Genomic DNA, 22076 nt, shown 5'->3' with positions numbered 1-22076 from the left:
AGAAGGGGGGTAAGTAGGGCTTTAATGTTCTTTTGAATAAGAGAAAGTGAACGTTATAAAATACAAATTTAATAATCAAAGTTGTAAGAAATCAAAGAAATATATATAACAAAAAGAACGGCCCTATAAATAGAAAGTCCACTTTGAGCCCGCGCGCGAGTCTGAAAAGGAGAACCCTCTGAGGGCAGGACGGGAACATTCCACTCAATGCCTCCACCGACGTCTGTCAGACACGTCTGCGTGAAGCGTTAAGATATTGCTGGCTTACTTTCCAGACACCGCGTGCAGGAAGGGGAGTATTGATAGGAGCAGGTGATCAAAGGGGGGCGTGGTCAGGGTAAAACTTGGACTCACGGTTGTTACAAAATGATCTTTGTCTGAATAGCCTATGGCTCATGGTGTTTTCATAGCTTATAGCTCATGGTGTCTGAATAACATATGGGCTCATGGTGTCTGAATAACCTAAGGGCATACAGTGTCTGAATAGCCTATGGGGCTAATGGTGTCTGAATAGCCTACGGAGCTAATGGTGTCGTAATAAAACTAGCTTGTAACGGAGTTTGACGTGGTCGAACGTCTTGTGTCTGAGTTTAGTTCCCTATGTTTGAGTTTAGTTCCCTATGTTTGTGTCTGTGCCCTGGGTTATGTCTAAGTTCTGTACCCAGGGCTGTGTCTGAGTTCTCTATGTTTGTGTCTGTAGCACCTCCAGAAGTCCACTTAGACTGGCTGCTGCCTGATTTAGAAAGTGGTTGGCACCACGTTACAAATACTCTCAATGTATTTTATGCCAGCTTCGCCAGCCTCCTTGTTGGATTAAACAATTACTCAACTTTTTTTTTAATAATTATATTTTGTTTTATTAAGCATAAGAAAAAGGAATACAAATGGTGATAAAAACCGTCAAACTCAGGTAAAAACAGTCAAATCCAGGTATAACAGTCGAACCCAGCTACAAGTCAAACACCGATACCAACCTATATTTGTCAAACACAGCTTCAAGTCAAACCACAGTCGCAACCAGCTACAACAACAGTCAAACGGGAGCCGGACTTTTTTCCAAAAGACACTTGCCTGAATGCGACAAACGCCTAAATGGACACTTTCCCGATTTTTTTTTTGGCAAAAAATTTTACGGAAATTTAACGTAGACCCAGATAAACACAGCCATACAGCAGTCAAATCCAGCTACTCCACAATTTAACCTAGCCACAAACTGGTACTCAACACTGAATAAGCATGTATGGTAAACAGCCTATAAACAAAACGCTGCTTAACGTTTATTATCCCGGTCATAATTAATGCCGTTCTTTTAAAATCACAGCTCCATTCACCGCGCGCCTAACCCCAGCTACGCATGAACGGGCACAGCTACGCCAAGCTCACCACCATAACGTTGACGAGGGCGCTCGAGGGGCAGTTGGCGTGGCCGGCCAGTGTCTTTAAAACCACGTTATGAACTACACCACGCCTGGGCTGGCTGACTCCATACAAAATGGCGGGCCACCACCGCGATGAGGGGTGGAGGAGGGACAAACGTGGGACACTAGAGCACATGCCGTCACGTAGCGGGTCACCCAACACGGCGTCGCCACAGGCAACCGTCGGAATCAATGAAGCGTGGCCGAATACGGTGCCAGTTAGTTGAAGTTTTTTATTTATTTTGGCATTGATTATAACGGTGCTGTTGTGACGGCTGGTAAAGACGGCTGTGTCGGTAGAGGGGGGGGGGGGGACGACGACGACGACGACACTGAGTAATCTGACGTCTTCATACTGAGCTCAAGGGGTGTTATTTGTTATGACCACAGGGGATGTTGTTGTGACATTGCAGTGGCGTTGTGACACAGTAGGGTGTTGTTGTGATCACAAGAGATGGGGGGGGGGTGGTGTTGTTTGTTATGAGAGGTGGGGGGGGGGGTGGTGTTGTGACATGGAAGTGGGGTTATGACCACAGGGGGGGTGTTCTTGTGATCACCGGCAGGAGATGGGGGGGGGGGGGGTGGGAGTTGAGACCACATGGGTGTTGTTTATTGTGACCACGGGGGGGGGGGTGGAGGCTTTGTTTGACGAAAATAAATAAATTACACTGATTCCACGTGTGGTGTCAAGTAAAACTTGACATATCTTACGACATATCTGTATCTGTCACGCAAGCTGTAAAACTGCCGTGAGACCCCAGAGCTAGACATGAACTGAGTCTGCAGACTCAAGCAGTTCCTTCCAGGCATCTCTTCGGGGGGGGGGGGGGGAAGGGGGTGGCTCCGACCCCCCCCCCCCCCCGGAGAAAGTCTATCTCCCCCCCCCCCCCAACAACGAAATGGAATTTATATAGAAAATATATACATTTAACAGTGTCCGCCTCCATTGTGTATAACGTATAACTATGATCTGTGACCCACTGTGTGGCACCTCGATGTGATATTCTGTTGTGAAACCCCTACGTGAACGTGAAACCCCTACGTGAACGTGAAACCCCTACGTGAACGTGAAACCCTTGTTGAAACCCCTGAAGTGTGCCCGCGAGTGTTGACGGTCAGCAAACACGACACGTCAGGACGCGCTGTGTGCGTGTCGTTAGTCGCTTGAGCTGGCCATGTGGGCGGTCAGCTGACCGGAAGTTGTGACCTACAATCGGGTCCTGCCCACGACGCGTGATCTCTACACATTTCCGGCGAGCGGGTCAATCGGCTGTTCAAATTGACCAACGCTGCTCGGGATCGCGTGGACCTTTGTGTGGTGGGGCAACGATATCGTATAGCCGCTCAACAGCCACTTGTGTTCACGGCTGACTGACCAATCTCTTCAAGTGGTCATTGAAAGGTTTATAGCCCGTTGAACTCGAATAGATCGAATGTCTCATTTGGCAAGTGATTGACCAATTAAACTGTTAAAGCTGGGGAGGGGGGGGGGTGAAAAGTGGATGTTTGACCACGTTCCAGCCAACAGTGTTTCTTCCAGACTTTTTTCTCCGGGGGGGGGGGGGGCGGTAGACTTTCTTTGGGGGGGGGGGGCGGACACTGTTAAAAGTATATATTTTCTATATAAATTATATAAATTTCATTTCGTTCGGGGGGGGGGGGGGGGGGCGGTAGAATTTGAGCCAAGTGGGGGGGGGGGGGGTGAGACGAAGTAGAAAAATATATGATTAAACACACAAAATATATACTTCAACCAGTAGTTGAGACCATGGGCTTACACGAAAAACAGAATGATTAAAGATTACCGTATAGCTAAAAACGGCGGTGATTCAATTAACAATTCAAGCTAAAAATAAATAAAAAACATTTGATATTCCGTATGTCCCCCAGGACTGGAGCAAACGAAACTAATTTAAGGGAGAAAAGATCGATTTATCAACGACTCGAAGACCTCGCTAGGTTAGTATGAAAAATAATGGCACGAATCTGTACGATAACAGTATGTATAGGTCCGGTCTCCGCGTTAAGTGGGGAGGGGGGGGGGGTGTGTCTAGGAATAATAAGACGTTCCATTGCTAATAGGGGGGGGGGGGTCAAAGAATAAAAGACGTTTTAATTGTTACTTAGGGAGATCAAAGAATATAAGACTCTCTATAGTTAGTCAACGGTAGAGGGTAAAAAACAACAACATATGGTTAGGGGGATCCAGGAAAAAAAGACATTCTATTGTTGGGGGGGGGGGGGGGCAAGAATAAAAGATATTATATTGCTTGGGGGGGTCTAGAATAAAACGTATTGGTACGGGGGGGGGGGGGGTCCAAGAATAAAAGACATTCTATTGTTGGGTTGGGGGTCCAAGAATAAAAGACATTCTATTGTTGGGTTGGGGGTCCAAGAATAAAAGACATTCTATTGTTGGGTTGGGGGTCCAAGAATAAAAGACATTCTATTGTTGGGTTGGGGGTCCAAGAATAAAAGACATTCTATTGTTGGGTTGGGGGTCCAAGAATAAAAGACATTCTATTGTTGGGTTGGGGGTCCAAGAATAAAAGACATTTGGTGGGAGGGGGGGGGAGAGAATAAAACAGGCATAGGTATGGGGGGGGGGGGGCTAAGAATAAAGGTCATTCTATAAAAGACATTCTATTGTTGAGGTGGGGGGTCCAAGAATAAATGACACTATTGCAGTTTTGGAGGTGCCCCTGATGGGGGTCAAAGAATGAAGTGTGATCTACAGTTGGGGGGTGGAGGCTAGAATTGGTAAGAGAACAAATAGATTTGATAGACAGCTGGGCAGGGGGGGGGGGAGTGGGGAGAAATTACAATTTATTCAAAACCTATTTCTATGGGGCAAGTCAAGTAGAGTTCACCTGTTTCTGTGACCTCGGCATATGAAGAGATAGTGTGGTCAGCACTATGCCCAGCCGCATTTTCTTTCACTAACATGAGTTAGGTACTCAGCAGAGCTAGGTGGACTCATGGACGGTCTACTGACTTGAACCCAGATTCAAACTCAAGACTTACTGGTTAGCAGTCTAGCGCTCTACCGTTAAACCACTTCATCCCTGGGGAACATTCAGCTTAAGATGCAGCCGGATCTGCCCTCCCTCCCCACACACAATACAACAGCCTCTTTTCTTCTCCACCACCATCCCTCTATAATTTTTACAAATGGCAACAACACAAACTATCACTGCCATTAGAGTAACTGGATAGAAATATTTCTACACTGGGCTAACAGATTATTTCTCAAGTTCACACTAACCTAGACTAAGAGAAAATTGCTTAAGTCAGACTACACCATTTTAACAGAGGTCACACTACAACAATATAACAAAGGTCACACTACACAATTATAACAAAGGTCACCCAACACCAATATAAGACAGTTTAAGGTCACACAACACTAATATAACAAAAGTCACACTACAACCATATAACAAATGTAACACAACACCAATATAACAAAGGTCACATTAGTTTGGTCATCATAACTTTTCAAGGTCATCCAACCCAGCCAGCATAATATTTCTTTGGGTCATCTAACCTAGTTAATCCTAAAAAGGTCACTCTTTTACCTGTGTTGGCTACCACCAGGTGAACCACAGGTCAACTCTCTCACCTACAGTGGGTGACTGATGTAGGCAGACCTGACCTACTCACTGTCTACACATTTCACCCTGAGCCTACCACCCTGCTCCATTATAGAACTCCACTCGAATCCAATCATAAAAACAAATCTAAAGAATTATTTTATTAACACGTTCTTCTAAAACATTCACATAATAAAGAAATAAAATCCTGGTCAAGGGGAGGTAACCATAACTTTTTTGAATTGACTATTCAGGTAAAGCAAGTTACAATGATACCAAAATTTTTACATATTTTTATTTCCCATAATTTTTTGGTTGAGTGATGACAACTGACTCCTGTAATTCTAATCGCTATGCACTAAAGTTTACAAAACAAACATGAAAGACAAGGTTAGGTAATTGAAAGGAAAAAATAACAAAAAAAATTCTTATTTTATAAATCTTTTATGTGAAACTGAATTTAAATGCATACAATAAAGAAAAATTGTTTAAAAACAAAATGACATCTGAGCCTGATTATTTACCATTAGTCGAAAGCAAAAATACTTGTTAAATAATCGATAAAAAAAAGACGTCTGAACTTAACTATTTACCATTAGTCAAAGCCACTGCAGCAGAACCGGATGTGACACTGCAGGTTACGACATCCACTGGCCGTCGTGGGGTAGGGGTCATCAGGCATGAAGTCACAGTAATAAAGGTTGGCGTGGTCCAGGCTAGTGCATGTTGAGACCAGGGTGGACAGGCCGTAGCCACTCACAGAAATACAGCCAGAGATATCCAGGTGAGACAGGTGTGGGGTACCTCTTCCTCTAGCCAAGGCACTGAAGATAAAGAGGTTGTTAAGTATCAAATAAACCAATGAAAATTATGAGAAAGAATTCAAGCTATTGGACAAGTACTCTGATTGTTTTACTATTTGGTTCTTTTGTGTGACTGTGAATTAAATCTAGTGATTTATTACTTAATTAAAACAGACTGATAGCTTTTTGAGTAAAAATACTAGAGCGTTGATTTAGATTTATCAATTCTATTATGTTATACATTTTTTAAAAAAATTTAAATTATCAGCCAAGTTTTAGAAATTAGGTGCCACAATGTTCATCAATCTTGTTAACTTGGGTTGAGAAATCAGAACAACATATTATGGTCCAATAAAGAGATCATGTAGCAACCATTTCATCTGACCAAACAACACAACCATTTTAACTGACCAAACAACACAACCATTTCAACTGACCAAACAAAACAAACAACCGACCAACCAACACAAGCATTTCAACTGACCAACCATTTCAACTGACCAAACAACACAACCATTTCATCTGACCAAACAACACAACCATTTCAACTGACTAAACAACACAACCATTTCATCTGACCAAACAACACAACCATTTCAACTGACCAAACAAAACAAACAACTGACCAACCAACACAACCATTTCAACTGACCAAACAACACAACCATTTCAACTGACCAAACAACACAACCATTTCAACTGACCAAACAACACAACAATTTCAACTGACCAAACAACACAACAATTTCAACTGACCAACCAACACAACAATTTCAACTGACCAAACAACACAACCATTTCATCTGACCAAACAACACAACCATTTCAACTGACCAAACAACACAACCATTTCGTCTGACCAAACAACACAACAATTTCAACTGACCAACCAACACAACCATTTCAACTGACCAAACAACACAACCATTTCAACTGACCAAACAACACAACCATTTCAACTGACCAAACAACACAACCATTTCAACTGACCAAACAACACAACCATTTCAACTGACCAAACAACACAACAATTTCAACTGACCAAACAACACAACAATTTCAACTGACCAAACAACACAACCATTTCAACTGACCAAACAACACAACAATTTCAACTGACCAAACAACACAACAATTTCAATTGACCAAACAACACAACCATTTCAATTGACCAAACAACACAACCATTTCAACTGACCAAACAACACAACAATTTCAACTGACCAAACAACACAACAATTTCAACTGACCAAACAACACAACAATTTCAACTGACCAACCAACACAACAATTTCAACTGACCAAACAACACAACCATTTCAACTGACCAAACAACACAACCATTTCAACTGACCAAACAACACAACCATTTCAACTGACCAAACAACACAACCATTTCAACTGACCAAACAACACAACAATTTCAACTGACCAAACAACACAACCATTTCAACTGACCAAACAAAACAAACAACTGACCAACCAACACAACCATTTCAACTGACCAAACAACACAACCATTTCAACTGACCAAACAACACAACCATTTCAACTGACCAAACAACACAACCATTTCAACTGACCAAACAACACAACCATTTCAACTGACCAAACAACACTCACCACAGGCCAGCATCAGAGATCCTGTAGCAACCATTTAAACTGAGGTACTCCAGCTTGCACACTTGTTCGTCTGGCTCCACTTTGTTCTCAAGACTTTGACCAACATCTACCCCTGCCTTCACCCCATTGCCAGGCTTGGAGCTATGAAATGTTCCAATATTGATGTCTTGGCCCCTGGTATCACATGTGTTAAGAATCAGACCACTCCCCCCACAGCCTAAAGTCCTTGGAGTGGGGGGTCGGTCCAACCCAGCATGGTCGGTACAGATGTCTGGGTCAAAGTTGAAGCTTTGTAACTCTTCAGTTAAACAAAACATTGAAAAGTCACTGGAGACAGAAGTAGAAGAGTTCTGGGTGAGAAGGTTCCCGTCAGATTCAATGAGCATGTCTAGGTAGACGTAGCTGAGATCACAATCTTCGCTGCTGACTCTAGAGACGGCAGGCGGTGATGCTGTGGTAGGCTTCTCTACACAACGGCCGCCACCACTGGGGCAACAAATTACATTTGCTTCTAGTAACTTTGTTGTACTCGGGCAACAAATGACATTTGCTTCGAGTGACTTTGTTGTATTGGGGCAACAAATGACATTTGCTTCGAGTGACTTTGTTGGTGTGATCTCAGGAGCTGGACGCCTCTGGCAGCAGGTTGAAACTTTACAGGGACACAAGGCCGGCAGGTTCTCTATCTCCACATGCTCCCCCTCCTCCCCAGCTCTCCCCTCCTCCCCTGCACAGGACAAGCTGAACAGCGTCAGGTCAGTGATGTTCTCACACCCTGTCAGGTCCAAGTGGCGCAGCTTGGACATGCGACCGCTGACCCCACATCTGAGGATACGTCAAAGAATACATTCATTTTAAAAAAAAGAGAAAATTATTAAACTAAATTAGTTGTTTCATGATGATTTACATATTTAAATATTGTTTGCAACCAAATGATTTAACATCTTTGGTTCTTGTAAAGATACCGGCATATAAATGCAGTATCAAAGCATAGCTTTTTCAGAGACCATAAGCAATAAGAAGATAGCTTCAATATCTGTACTGACATTCCATATGAGAACATATTTCAGGTCAGGTAAAATTTAAAACAACTCACTCTTTAAAGGCATCATCCCCAACTTTAGTGTGGGTCAGGTCTAGAACCTCCAAGTTAGGGCACAGCTTTAGAATCTTGTGCACCTGTTGGTAGAGATTCAAAAGTGAATGCACCATAGGAGATGGCTATTAGGGTTATCTAGTGTACCAACATGTGAGAAAGGTAAAGTTCAGGTAATGAAATACAGTTATGTAACCCATCACAATAACAGAGTTAAAGAATACTGAACCCTGGGCATCATAGATTATAATAAATAAATAATTATTTTTTTTTCCTTCAAAGTATGGCTTACCTGTTATTTTATTTTTTTTCCTATTTTTATATGGATAGCAAATTAAATAAGTGTTATTTATATTGTTTAGAAAATACAGAAAATCCCTTTTTAAGTTTGATTTCACATGAAGTTGTTTTTAAGTAACATTTTACAGCCAATATTGCCTTGAAAGAGTTTTACAATCTTACCAAGCTGCTGCTTAGCCCCCGGCTATAGGCCAGGTCACATACTTTCACACCTTGACCTACATGTGGCAGGAGATGTTTCACAATTGCCGTTATCATTTTGGCTTCTTTCAGAATCTGAAAAAATTAATAACATTCATATTAAAATGATTTTTCAAGTTTTAATTTTTAATTAAGAAACAGCCAGAACAACTTCGGTAAAGAAATCCAAAGCTGCTCACATTAACATGTTCACAGTGAATATGATGCAGTGACATGGCATCTTTGTGAGTGAAAAATAATTTTTAATAGATCTAATTATTATTGTCAAATTTTAAATTTTAATAAAATGTTTCAAATTAGTTTTAAAATCAAGTAAAGCTGCTATCAACATTGCACTGGCTGAAAGGTGCCATATTTTTCTAAGCATAAAACTACTGGGACTGAGACAGGGGTAACTGACATTTTTTTGCTCATGTGTTTCATATTTACACAGATGGCTAAATAAAGATATTTTTTCAGCTCATCCATTTCAGATTTTTATAGATGGCCTTGTAAACTAATATTTCTAGCTTATTTATTTTGAATTTACAAAGATGGCTTAGTACAGATATTTTTCAGCTCACCTGTTTCAGATTTTCTGACTCCTCGTGCTCTGGCTCATCACTATCTGAAGAGTCATCAACATCCGCATCTTCATCCATACAAACATAGGAGTCTGCTTCCTCCTGCTCCTGACTCCCATGTCCAAATCCTACCCCATCCACCCCACCCACAGGCTGAGGGAAGAAGCTCCAATTACCTGCAATACAGTATGGAAATAAATATATTTTAAACCTACGGATGTATTGGTTTTTTAAGTCTATGAAATGATGTTTCAAATGTAAGTTATAACCAATGAAGCTAAAATATACAGGTTATGGTAACCTAATGCCACTGACAAAATAATGTAAAATGTAGTATAAGGTGTTAAAAGATGTGAAAGCAATCAGGTACATGAAGCCATTTTGAAAATATGAATAACACGAGTTATGCATGGAAAAAGTGAATAAAAGTGATTACTAAAGAAACTTTCAGATTTGTGTACCTTGTGCCCAGTGAACAGGGTAAAGTTTGGACCACATTAGGGGATCTTTAGCCAAGCTATTCCACCTCTGTGACACCTGACCTATTCGAGCCAAGTCTTTTGGTCCCAGATACGAGAAAATCTTTTGGCAGATTTCATTGGGGAGATCATGGAAAAAGTCTTCCTTCTTTTTATCTCCTTCATCACAAGAGCTATCAGCTGTAAAGTAGCAGTTTCAATCATAGATTTTGTTTGAAAAACAAATATTGTTAATTTATACATTTAAAAAATATGTATACAGCGACTATTTTTAGAGAAAAAATGGAATATACTGACTATTGCTATATGTTCTAATAATTAGCAATTTTCTTTTCTATCCTCTAAAACTAGTGAAATTTTTTTTTAAATTATGAGGAAAGAATTAAAATATCCATTCTATGAACAAGAACAATTATGTAGGAGATTTCTTTGAGTTTGTTTTTTTCTATAATTAATAATCCCATAATGGTTAAAATATAAAACTAAAACAATAGCCATAGAAATAACTGCTACAGATAATAGTATAAGTTTATTTGGCTGTTACTGAAGTAAATAAATGTATGATAATGACTTACATTCACATGAGTCTGCAACACACTTCTCATGTTGAGGGGGACCTCGGCTGGCAGGGATATAATGTTCCCTGATCACTTTGTCTTTAAGTTCTTTCAGTTCCTCATAGCTGAAATACTGCATCAACATGGGCTGAAACACCTGCAGACAGGAACAACAAAAAACAATTCTTGGTTTAAAGTTATTTTCAAAAAAGGGTTAAAATTGGAACACTATGATTAGACTTAAATTAATGTGTATATATAAAAAGTAAGATGACTTTAGGTTTTAACCTCTTCCTCCTCTTCCATGTGAGGAATAAAATTCTGTGTAAAGTCCTCCAAGGCATGACGCAGCTTTCTCCCATAAGCCTGGCGTTCACGTGAAGTTTTATGGGCCCATCTGGAAGATATTTTAAATTGTAATTTAATTTTTATTTTATTCCAACATGTACAACAAAATTAAAGTGTTATTTGATTTATTCTTTTAACATAAATTATCAATGCTGAAAATAGTATATTAAGTATCTTACAGGAAATAATTCAAAACAATAATTATTGTGCTAACATTAACAATAATCGTTGTGCTGAAACAAAACTTTAAGAAAGACAATTTGAATATTTTATAACTATTATAAACGTGTAGAGGGGATGGAATCAGGAGTTGTCACTGAAATAGCTATAGAAACAGAAAGTGATATTTCAACGCCAAGGGCAGACAAAGGTACAGAATCCGCGTGGATTGGAAGGTTCGGATCCCGTAGGGTTTAAAACTGCTCTGTCTCTACTTGGACATTTTCTGTACCTTTGTCTACCCTTGGCATTGAAATATCACTTTCTGTTAATTCTATTGCTATAACTATTGTACAACTTTCTATTGACAATTTAAACTTACTTGTACCCATCTGCGACAAGATCAAGCATGTCTGTCAATCTATTGTCACTGTGACAATTACAAACTGCAGCGCTTGTCACACAAGCAGCCTTTAGTTTGCTTCGAAGCTTCCGCATGATTAGCATGTTTTCAATCTGTTCATGAGCTTTGAACTCAGAGAAGACATTGAGCAGGTTCTCCAGCAGTGTGGTCAAGTTCCTTTCATCTCGGAAATCTGTTGTGGTGATCTGAAATTGTTTTTATTATTTATAAAACTATAGGCAGTAAATCCTTTGTGGTGACTTGAAATTTTTAAAAATCATTTTTAAAAATATAGCCTAGGTCTAGGCAATAAATTGATATGTATGTGTGTAATGATTGCTCATGACGAAGGCTACTCATATATGTGTCAATCTGATTATATATTATATATATATCTGTCTAGTTCTTTTCTAAGCCTTGCATTCTAAAAATTATTTTAGTAGTAGTAGACTAAAAATAATTTAAATTTTTGCATGAAAACCAAATTGGTTTTGTTTGTTGATTGGTTATAGTAATATAGCGTGCGGCGTCAATTCGGCCAATGACGAAACGGCCCCGTCAAAACGACCCCGTCAAAAGGGCCAGCGACATATGGACCCCGTCATATAGGCTCCCGACAAATAGGCTCCCGTTATATAGGCTCCAGACAAAAGGGCTCCAGTCAATAAGGCTCCTGACAAATAGGCTCCAGTCATTTTGGCTCCCGACATATAGTCTCCCGTCATTTAGTTTTTTCCACAAAACGGCCCCCGTTATTACGACTCCCGACAAATAGGCTCCCGCCATTTAGTTTCTCCACAAAACGGCCCCCGTCATTACGACTCCCGACAAATAGGCTAGCGTCATTTTGGCTCCCGACAAAAAGGCTCCTGTCAATTTGGCTCCAGACAAAAGGACCACTGACACAGTGGCGTAGCTGCCGTAAAGCTAGCGTAAGAAAGGCATGGGGGCCCAAGGCACATAGGGGCCCTTTTCCCTCAGAAAAATTAAAACTTTTACAATGGAATTTTAATATTTGTTACATAAATTATTTTAAAATAGAAAAAGGTTAAAAGTTCCAAAAAGCCCCCCCCCCCCCCCCCCCCACCGTTTCGGCAGTGGGATTCAGTGTTTGTGGGTCAAACAGAGCCCAATCGTTATAATAACACTACAGGCTATATCACTTTGTCGTGCAAGACATTTAGAGAATCAGCCTATAAATAAACTTTTTAGCAGTAGTAGGCAAGCATAATAATATAGTATAAATACAAAATCAGGACATATAAAATACAAAATGTTGCCTTCAGAATATTTATATATTAAAAAATATCCATCGTAAGTAGAAGTTGATCTCTTCGTTTAACTCCTCTGTAGCCTAACGCAGAGGTGTAGCGAAGGCGAGGCGGGGGGTGCGGACCGCACCGGGTGACACCATTTAGGGGGGTGACACTGACATCAAGGCAAAAAATAGCAAAATATATAGAGAAAAAGTTGAGGGGGTGGGGGTGCAAATCGAAAGTTTGGGGGGGGGTGCAAATCGAAAACTTGAAAGTTTGTCCCCGGGAAGGGTCGCAACGCCTCTGGGGGGGGGGGGTGACACCATTAAGTGCCGCACCGGGTGACACCCGACCTCGCTACGCCACTGTGCTTGTAGGTTATCAAAACAAAATGCTGTTATGTTAACATCATGTATATCATACATTTACACTTCTGTGCTCGCTTTTAAGCAACAGATTTTTTCTGTTGTAAATTACACATTATCAAAACTTTAGAATTGGTGGAATTTAGCTGTTAAGGGCTCGATTTGTTTGTGAATTAATGTTGGTTCATGAAAAAATAATTTCATTCGGGCATTAAAAAGAGGTTATGGTGGTATTGGAGGTAGGACACAATGGTTACTTTTATGCCAATAGTGGTCATATCATTCATTTTTCTGGAGCCAATATGTCGGGAAACATTTTGTCAAAAGCCAATATGTCGGGAGCCCAATTGCCGGGAGCCCATTTGTCGGGAGCCCATTTGTCTTGAGCCCTTATGTCGGGAGCCAATATGTCGGGAGCCGCTTTGTCGGGAGCCAATATGTCCTGAGCCTATTTGTGAGGGGTTAATATGTCGGGAGTCCATTTGTCGGGAGCCTAAATATCGGGAGCCCATTTGTCGGGAGCCTATATGTGGCAAGTCAATATGACGGGAGAACATTTGACGGGAGCCAATAAGTCGGGGCCCTTTTGACGGGGTCGGTTTGTCGGGAGTCGATTTGACGGGGTCGTATTAACGGGGCCGTTTTGACGGGGCCGATTTGTCCCGGGCACCTAATATAGAGTCTAGATCTAAGACTATTCTAAGATTTTACTTTTATTTTACTACATTGTAACATTATCATTATATACGGAACTATATCTAGCCTATTGATCTCTATTCTTTATTATAGTTATTATTGTTAAATGATCATAAATGACATAAAACATTATGTGATTGATTATGAATGATGATGATGTAATGCACAAAATGTGGAATCAGCACTTTTGAAACACTAGAACTAACTTAAAACCTGAAGATAATTTTAATTTACTAGCAGTCGATTCTATTCTAGATATCTAGATCTACAAGTTGTGAGCCAGACTACACATTTGACTGCAGTGGTTGATGAGTTGATGTCATTCACATTTGTGCAAAACAAAACAAAAAAGTAAACAAACAGTCAACACTAGTCAACAGTCAAACAAGACCACCACAATCCAGAGCTATGGGTCCATCAATTTAAATCTAGAAACAATAAAAATTAGGCAGTGAGATTACGATTATTTACAATGCATAAAAAAGAGCAAGTTGCTTAATACCATATCACTATATTTGTGAACAAGTGTTTTCATTCTGGAATGAGGAACGGAAAACACGTCAACTTCTTCAGGCCAACTGGGCGCCATTTTGATTGTGTATTATTAGACCTGCGAGTTTGAGCTCTCGCGTGAACTGGTGACGTCACGTTGGCTTGACGACGTTGATATGAGTCGGCTTTAAATTTGATAAGTTCAGGAGTGATAAGTACTGCTCAGAGTGATTAAGTTTAAAGAAGTTGTTAATTTCATTAGGAAGTGTTCGTAAAGGATCTAAAAATGGCCAGAAATCCTTACGCTAATACGCAGATGCAAAATTTCTGGAAAGAAACTGTTGAGAAAGAGGCATCAGCGAGGCTACAGTCGTTTGCTAAGATGAGATGCCAGGAGCGGAGCAAACCACGGCAGCTTGAAGTTTTCCGTAAACGAATTGAGGATAACAAACCATCCGATACCGTTTTTGAAAAACTGCCTCCTATTCAAACCGAGGCGAACTTCTCCCGAAAAAAAGCCGACCTGAACGCCCCTTTGGGCTTGGACGCCGTCACAACCGCCGTTCTTGAGGCGCCAGAAATGAGAGCGCCCTCGCCCATGGTTTTGAAATCGCTTTACGACGGGTTCACGAAAGAGGAGAAAGGCAGATACATCTATCTCAAGCAGCGACACCAGACGATCCCGGAGGTCAAGTTCGCCTTCCCGACCCTGTCGTCGTGGGAGTACGGCTGGAGGCTGGGTGACGTCATCAAAAAGGAGGACATCAAGAAGCCCAAGTTTGGCCGGACTAAAATCGTGGAGGACACCTTCTACACGAGGAACGGGCTGATGAGTGAGTACAACAGGGTGCACTAGGCTCAAGACTTTGGCTCACATTCCTACACAGTATTGTAACATGTAAGTGTGTGGACTAACTGCTTCGGGATGTGTTGGTGAATACTTCATGCACGTGTATGTGTATATTTAACATTCTAATTTTGAAGGGAATAAGATCGTGAGTGGTAATTTATAACATAAATACTTTCATTAGTTCTATTGTACTACACCACCCATAATTTGGGTACATATTTTTTTACAATGGTCGATCAAGCCATTTGGCCTACGTCATATATGCATGTTTCATTTAGCTCAGAATATTTCTAACATGGACTGGATTCAATAAATTTGGACTGGATTCAACAAACAAGGTCTGAATTCAATAAACATGCTGACATCTACAAGATTCAACAAACATGGACTGTATTCAACAAACATGGACTGGACAACAAACACGGACTGAATTCAACTAACGTCTGGATTCAACAAACATGGACTGGACAACAAACACGGACTGAATTCAACTAACGTCTGGATTCAACAAACATGGACTGGAAATCGAGTAAAAAAACAGAATTTTTCTAATTCGTGACGAAATTTCTTTCTCTCATCAACCTTGACATTTAAAGTTTCTGTAAAATTATGTTAATGTAGGTTTGATTTGTCGTTACTTCAAAAGAAAATGTTCTGTTAAAAAATATAATGTTTTAATAACACAATAACCACAACGTGTATTGTATAAAAGTGTGTGTGTGTGTGTGTGTGGATGTATAAAAGTATGTCTGTGGAGTAGGTGTGTAAATAGGTCTATGTCTTGTAGGTTTGGTCTGTGTGTGTGTGCTTGTGTGTGTTTGTGGGTGTGTAAAGATATGTTGGGTGCGTCACTAGTTTGGTGTGTGTGAGTCTGTAACTCCTGGAGAGAGACAAATGTGTGTGTGGGTGTGTGTGTGTGTGTGTGTATTTTAAAATTTTCATTATGATGACACTATGTATTTTTTAAAAGTTACATTATGATCCCACTATGTATTTTTAAAGTTACATTATGATGCCACTATGTATTTTTAAAGTTACAATATGATGACACTATGTATTTTTAAAGTTACATTATGACGCCACTATGTATTTTTAAAGTTACATTATGATGACACTAAGCAAATGTTACAATTTTGCCTTGTGAGATTTTGTTACCAACTAGACCAGTATTTTACAGAACAGTGGCCCGCGGGCCAACATCGGCCTCCTTAATCCCGGCTGTATGAAATGGGCGTCAATACCACCATAACACGACACCTCTAATCTCCGGTCAATAGCTGAAATCAATACATTTGACATTTTTATAAAGAGAATAATATCTGTAAAGCACTGCTCTAATGGTATGGTATTTAATGTTAAGTAAACCTTTTGCCTACGTTTGTATTTTTGCAATTATTAGCTTTATGTACTGTTTTTTTTTCTTCTTGTAAACATCATGTTTTCATGTTCACTGTAATATCTACAAAGTGATATACTCGCTTTATTTATGGGGAGGAGGTATTCTTTATATAAAGTGTCTTTCGTTATAAGGACATGGGTTGGGGGTGGGATTGGTGCTTCACCAGACATCAATAGACGTATAAAAAAATTATTCGAACTGCGCAAACAAAGTAACGAAATAAAACCCCTTTGGTTTCCAAACATTGTATCAAGACTTGTCCGGAGCTAACAAAAAGGCGTACCTTTTCATGGCCATTGACGTGGAACGGGATCGATACGACCCAATTCTTATATGTTAAGACGGGGGAATCGCCGGGACCTATTCGAGAATATCGATTCCAGTGGTATTGATCTATCATGGGAACAACGTGACTAGATTTTTTTTTCTTCATTGCTCCAGGCATGGTACGTAGACTTACCTAACGGGTTGAAACTGGGAGGGGGTCTTTAATTATGAATACGGAGGAAGGGGGAGTAAGTAGGAGAAGGAGATAAAACGAAAAAAAAAGGGGGGGGGGGTCTTTGAGTGGTTTAAAGGAATTAAGTTTCACTTTGGGTTAAGGACCAAGGAATGTTTGCAGTAAGAGGTGATACCACCAGGCATAATCGATCACCAAGGGGGGGGGGGGGGGTTAGATAACCAGGGTGGGGTGTAGATATAGCGTAGTGCCTACAGGTAGTGGAATGTTTGAGATCGTTCCCATGTGCTCGAGACGTCTGTGTTTGTGGTCGCTAATGTTGAGTTACCCCCTGCGGTCTATTGAATCTGTAGACAGCCAGATCCGGTTACATTAGTTGGTTAGTGTGAAGGGGAGATAATTTGGTTCACAATATTCATAATTTTATAGAGGCGTATATCGGCATCCATAAATTACATTACTTTATATATATTAAAAATATTTAAATTAAAAAAAAAAATTAAAATTACGACGGCAGTTTAAAGGAAGCAAATGACTTTGAGCTTTTTGTGATAATAAAACTTCTAGTTTAAAAGTACATGATAAGGTTTAATAGAATAACGTGTTAAATAAGTACAATTTAAATTGCTCCACATAAATCTTGGATCGACAGGTAGTATTCTTTGCGGTTAGAACCTTTTGTTTCACGCGTTAAAATGATTCGCATTTTAAAAGTGCATCCTCTATTCATCCCTCGGGCAAAAGCCCTTCACAACCCCTTGACCGAAGGGTGGCAAATTTTAGAGAAGGTGGCTGTCGACTACAGCCACGGGTCCCAGTGGCTCCCCAAAGGCAATGGGCACAACAGCTAAGGATAATAGTCCCTTTGATATAATAGACACAGGGCCAACGGATAAGCCCCAACCCCAAATCCCCACTCCACCTTCCCACGGCTGAACGACATTGAAAGAAGTGTGGGGGGGGGGCGGCAAAGTGGGGGCTGCAGGGTCGTGGGGCGGGGGTGAGGATTCCCACCGGATGACACCATTTAAGGAGTGACACCAAAGCGCAAACATTTACTGACAAAACAATGCTTTATCCTGCTAAAATAATACTAAAGGGGAGGGGTGACAACAACCAAAAAAAAATGCAAAGTTGTTATAGGTGGGGGAGGGGCGACACCCTCAGTTACCACACCTGGTGACACCCGAGCTAGTGACGCCAGTAGGACACCTTATTTTCTCATTATGAATACAAAAGTTTTAAATAAAATGTGCTTTTAAGTTAAAAAACAAGTAGATAACCTGTACGTTTTTATTCTTAAGCACAAACATACTTTGTTAGAACAAATTTTCATATCAATGAATGTTTTATGTTATAGAACTGTAAGACTTTTTTTTTGTAAGATAATCACAGCATGAATATATCGAAGCTGCTTTGTGTGTATGTGTATGTGTGTGTGTGTGTGTGTGTGCGTGGGTATTGGGTCATCAATAAATGACGTCACGCTTTTTTGGACGATTTTTACCTCCCCCTCCCCTCCGTCACACGTCGTCACAAAAAGCCAGACCCCCCCTAAAATGACGTCACACCTCAGCCTACAACCCCCCCCCCCCTCAAAATTGCATGTGAATTTTTTTTAAAACATCGATATTTTTCTAAAATCTAGTCTGAACTCTGTCAACATAGAGTATTTTAATCAATTCTTATTACAATTTATTAAAACAATTTTCCAAAACTTACGGACCCCCCTCCCCCTGCGAGTGTGACGTCATTTATGGACGACCCCCGTGCGTGTATGGGTGTGTATGAATGTATGTGCGTGTGTGTATGTATGCGTGAGTATGTGTGTGTGTGTTTGTGTGTGTGTGTATGTGTGCTTGTGTGTATGTTTGTGTGTGTGTGTGTGTGTGTGTGTGTGTGTGTGCTAGATCTACCGGTAGCCGTTCCTGCTCCACGACATGCCATACGACCGGGTGAGAGTGACACGGACGGTGTTTTATTGCCCTGATCCATTGTCGCCCCCCCCCCCCTGGCGTCATATCCGGTACAGCCTAATGCCGTGTTGTGACGTGTCTGTGCTGTCAAAGTGCCAGTGAGGTCCGGTCGTGGTGCCACGACATTGGCGCACACCAGCGACGTATCAGTGACATGACACGGTGTCCTGACATTGGCACACGTAAGCGACGTGTCAATGAAATTGATTTTCTATGTCAATATGTCAACGCCCCCCCCCCTTCCACCTACCACCATTGTTTATTTTCTTCTTACTACTGCGCAGGTCGAGTGGGTCATTAAGTTATCAAAAAGCACATTCCGCCTACTTACCACCTCATAGTATTAAAGTTTTATGACGATTTTGTGCACCATGGAGTTGGTTGATCTCAACAAGTGTACTGTCCCTATGTAATATCCCTTTGTACGATCCCCATATACTGTCCCTAGGTTATGTCCCTATATAGGCCTACTGTCACTTTTTAATGTCCCAATGTAATTTCCCTTTCCTGCCTTTATATACTATCCCCATATACTATCCATATGTAGGCCTTCTGTCCCTATTTAATGCCCCTATGTAATGCACCTTTGTATTATCCCCATATACTATCCACATAGACTGTCCTTATCTAGGCCTACTGTCCCTATTTAATGTCCCTATAATGTAATGCACCTGTGTATTATCCCCATATACTATCCCCATATACTGTCCTTATCTAGGCCTACTGTCCGTATGTACTTTCCCTATGTAAGCCTGCTGTCCCTATGTAATGTCCCTTTGTACTATCCCTACAAACTGTCACATTAGTTTCTAAATACTATATACGGTCCTTAAGTACTTTAACGTGTGCACAACCACCAACCCCCACCTCCCCCATCCCCACACCCACGTGTAAACCTGTGACCCACACGTATAAACAGTATTATAATCTTGTACATTCAACCAAGGTTGTAGATAATATAACATTCACTGTTTATATAATTTTTATATCTAAAACAAAAACATTCCTAGTATTAGTATTCCACAACTTGCTTATGCAAGCGATTATTGCCCCTTTCAGTATTGCCCGTCCATTTATGCTACATTTTGTGCAGTAAAAAAATTTCAAGTGTCTTTTCAGCTGTTGTTATTTATTTATGTCTGTTTGGTTAATGTAAAATGCCTGTGTGGTGTTGTGTACGGCGTGTGTAATTATGTGTGTAAGGTGTGTGGAGTGGTACGTGTTGTGGTTGGGTGATGTGTGTGCTGTAATATGTAAGTGGTGTGTTGAATGTGTTATGTCTCTCACACAGTATTACCGTTAATTAACAAGATTTGTGTATGGTAGGCATATACGTATGTACTCATCTCTGCGCTACCAGAACACACAATCAAATTTATAAATACGGTATCTAATGAAACAATCAGAACTCACAATCAACTGCATAAATACGGTATCTAGTGTAACAACTAGGACTCATAATAAACTGCATAAATACGGTACTTAATGAAGCAACCAGAACTAATAATCAACAGCATAAATACGGTATCTAGTGTAACAACCAGAACTCACAATCAACGGCATAAATACGGTATCTAGTGTAACAACCAGAACTCACAATCAACGGCATAAATACGGTATCTAGTGTAACAACCAGAACTCACAATCAACGGCATAAATACGGTATCTAGTGTAACAACCAGAACTAATAATCAACGGCATAAATACGGTATCTAGTGTAACAACCAGAACTCACAATCAACGGCATAAATACGGTATCTAGTGTAACAACCAGAACTAATAATCAACGGCATAAATACGGTATCTAGTGTAACAACCAGAACTCACAATCAACGGCATAAATACGGTATCTAATGAAATCACTGGCTTGGTTGATCATGTTAAACAAAGGAATGCACAGAACTGTTACACATTGTGGAGACTAGAAAAGATGTATAGAGCACACAGTGCGCTCCTTTGAAAGCACTTTGATATATGACAAATCAGGGTGTAGTTACGATATATAGAACAAGCGCCATAGTAAATATATTTGTGTAGAACAAACAGGGGGTGTAGCTAATAGGGGGAAGCCAGGGGAGCGTCCTGGGCATTATTAGATTATATCGGCGAACATTGGGGAAAGTGTTTACTATCATCAAGTGTAATGTTATGTGTCTGCTATGTTTAGCATTAGTATTTATAGAAATGGAATTTATATAGTAAAATATATACTTTTAGCAGTGTCCGCCCCCCCCCCCCCCCCTCTCCCCTGGAAATTTTAGTCCAGCCCCCCCCCCCCCCCCCCCCCGGAGAAAAAAGTCTGGAAGAAACGCTGCTTTTATGATAGTCTGCAGGTTAATGACACGAGCTGTTAAATATTTACCTATTTCTCAATACTTGTCTCATAAAACAATCGAATTAATGGAATTCCAATTTTAATAATGTAGTCAATTTTGTTTAGTGTTTAGTGGATTAAAGGTCAAACTGTGAATGCTTTGCAAGGGAAATAAATCATTGATCGCTAAGACTGGCCGGAAAACTGGAATTTAACTCTATTTAACGACATAAAACAATAATAATAGGATTTGAAGTTTAACATTAAGAAGAAATGGAAGAAACATCTATTCTCCAATAGAAAATTATAATGAGAACTTCTTTTTAAACTTCCATGCACATAACCGAAGGCAGCCCAACATAAAAATATGTTGCCGTTTTTACAAGCTTTTATTTAACTCACTTCCTCGTCAGTCTGTCGTCAGTCGTCAGTCTGTCTAGACGGAAACGCAGGAGTGAAAATTCGGACAGTTCTACTTGACCGACACGATTCACAGTTGGCACGTGGGTCAAGACATGAAGACAATGCAATCTGAAACTAAATTTGACTTAATTGGATGCCTAATTGATTTTTTATGAATTAATTAAAATTTGGACCGAATTAGTAGGCATGTCTAGCCAACCACACCACACGCGTCATCAATAGCTGCGCCATCACGACCACGTAATGGCTGCGTTCAAAAACCATTGCGCGCCTACTGAACGTGATATTCAGTAGGCGCGCAA

The 22076-nt window shown here is 40.4% G+C and overlaps 2 protein-coding genes across 2 annotated transcripts; one reads left to right on the top strand and one right to left on the bottom strand.

The window, feature by feature from the left end:
- Positions 1 to 5442: 5442 nt before the first annotated feature.
- On the bottom strand, positions 5443 to 14500 carry LOC131955657 (F-box/LRR-repeat protein 5). The gene is made up of 10 exons (XM_059319850.1): positions 14363 to 14500; positions 11523 to 11749; positions 10922 to 11030; positions 10652 to 10790; positions 10059 to 10256; positions 9598 to 9773; positions 8996 to 9109; positions 8534 to 8616; positions 7438 to 8262; positions 5443 to 5835 (listed from the first exon to the last, which is right to left on the bottom strand). The coding sequence occupies exons 1-10, from the start codon at positions 14447 to 14449 to the stop codon at positions 5607 to 5609; spliced, it is 2187 nt and encodes a 728-aa protein (XP_059175833.1). The 5' UTR covers positions 14450 to 14500; the 3' UTR covers positions 5443 to 5606.
- A 14-nt stretch (positions 14501 to 14514) lies between these two features.
- On the top strand, positions 14515 to 17130 carry LOC131955658 (protein ATP6V1FNB-like). Its single transcript, XM_059319851.1, has one exon. The coding sequence runs from the start codon at positions 14639 to 14641 to the stop codon at positions 15206 to 15208; it is 570 nt and encodes a 189-aa protein (XP_059175834.1). The 5' UTR covers positions 14515 to 14638; the 3' UTR covers positions 15209 to 17130.
- The last annotated feature ends 4946 nt before the right edge of the window (positions 17131 to 22076 follow it).

Source organism: Physella acuta, unplaced genomic scaffold (genome assembly GCF_028476545.2).
Source record: "Physella acuta isolate Inbredline_101_S28 unplaced genomic scaffold, ASM2847654v3 ptg001091l, whole genome shotgun sequence".
Classification (NCBI taxonomy): domain Eukaryota; kingdom Metazoa; phylum Mollusca; class Gastropoda; family Physidae; genus Physella; species Physella acuta.
This window is presented reverse-complemented; position numbering and strand designations above follow the sequence as displayed.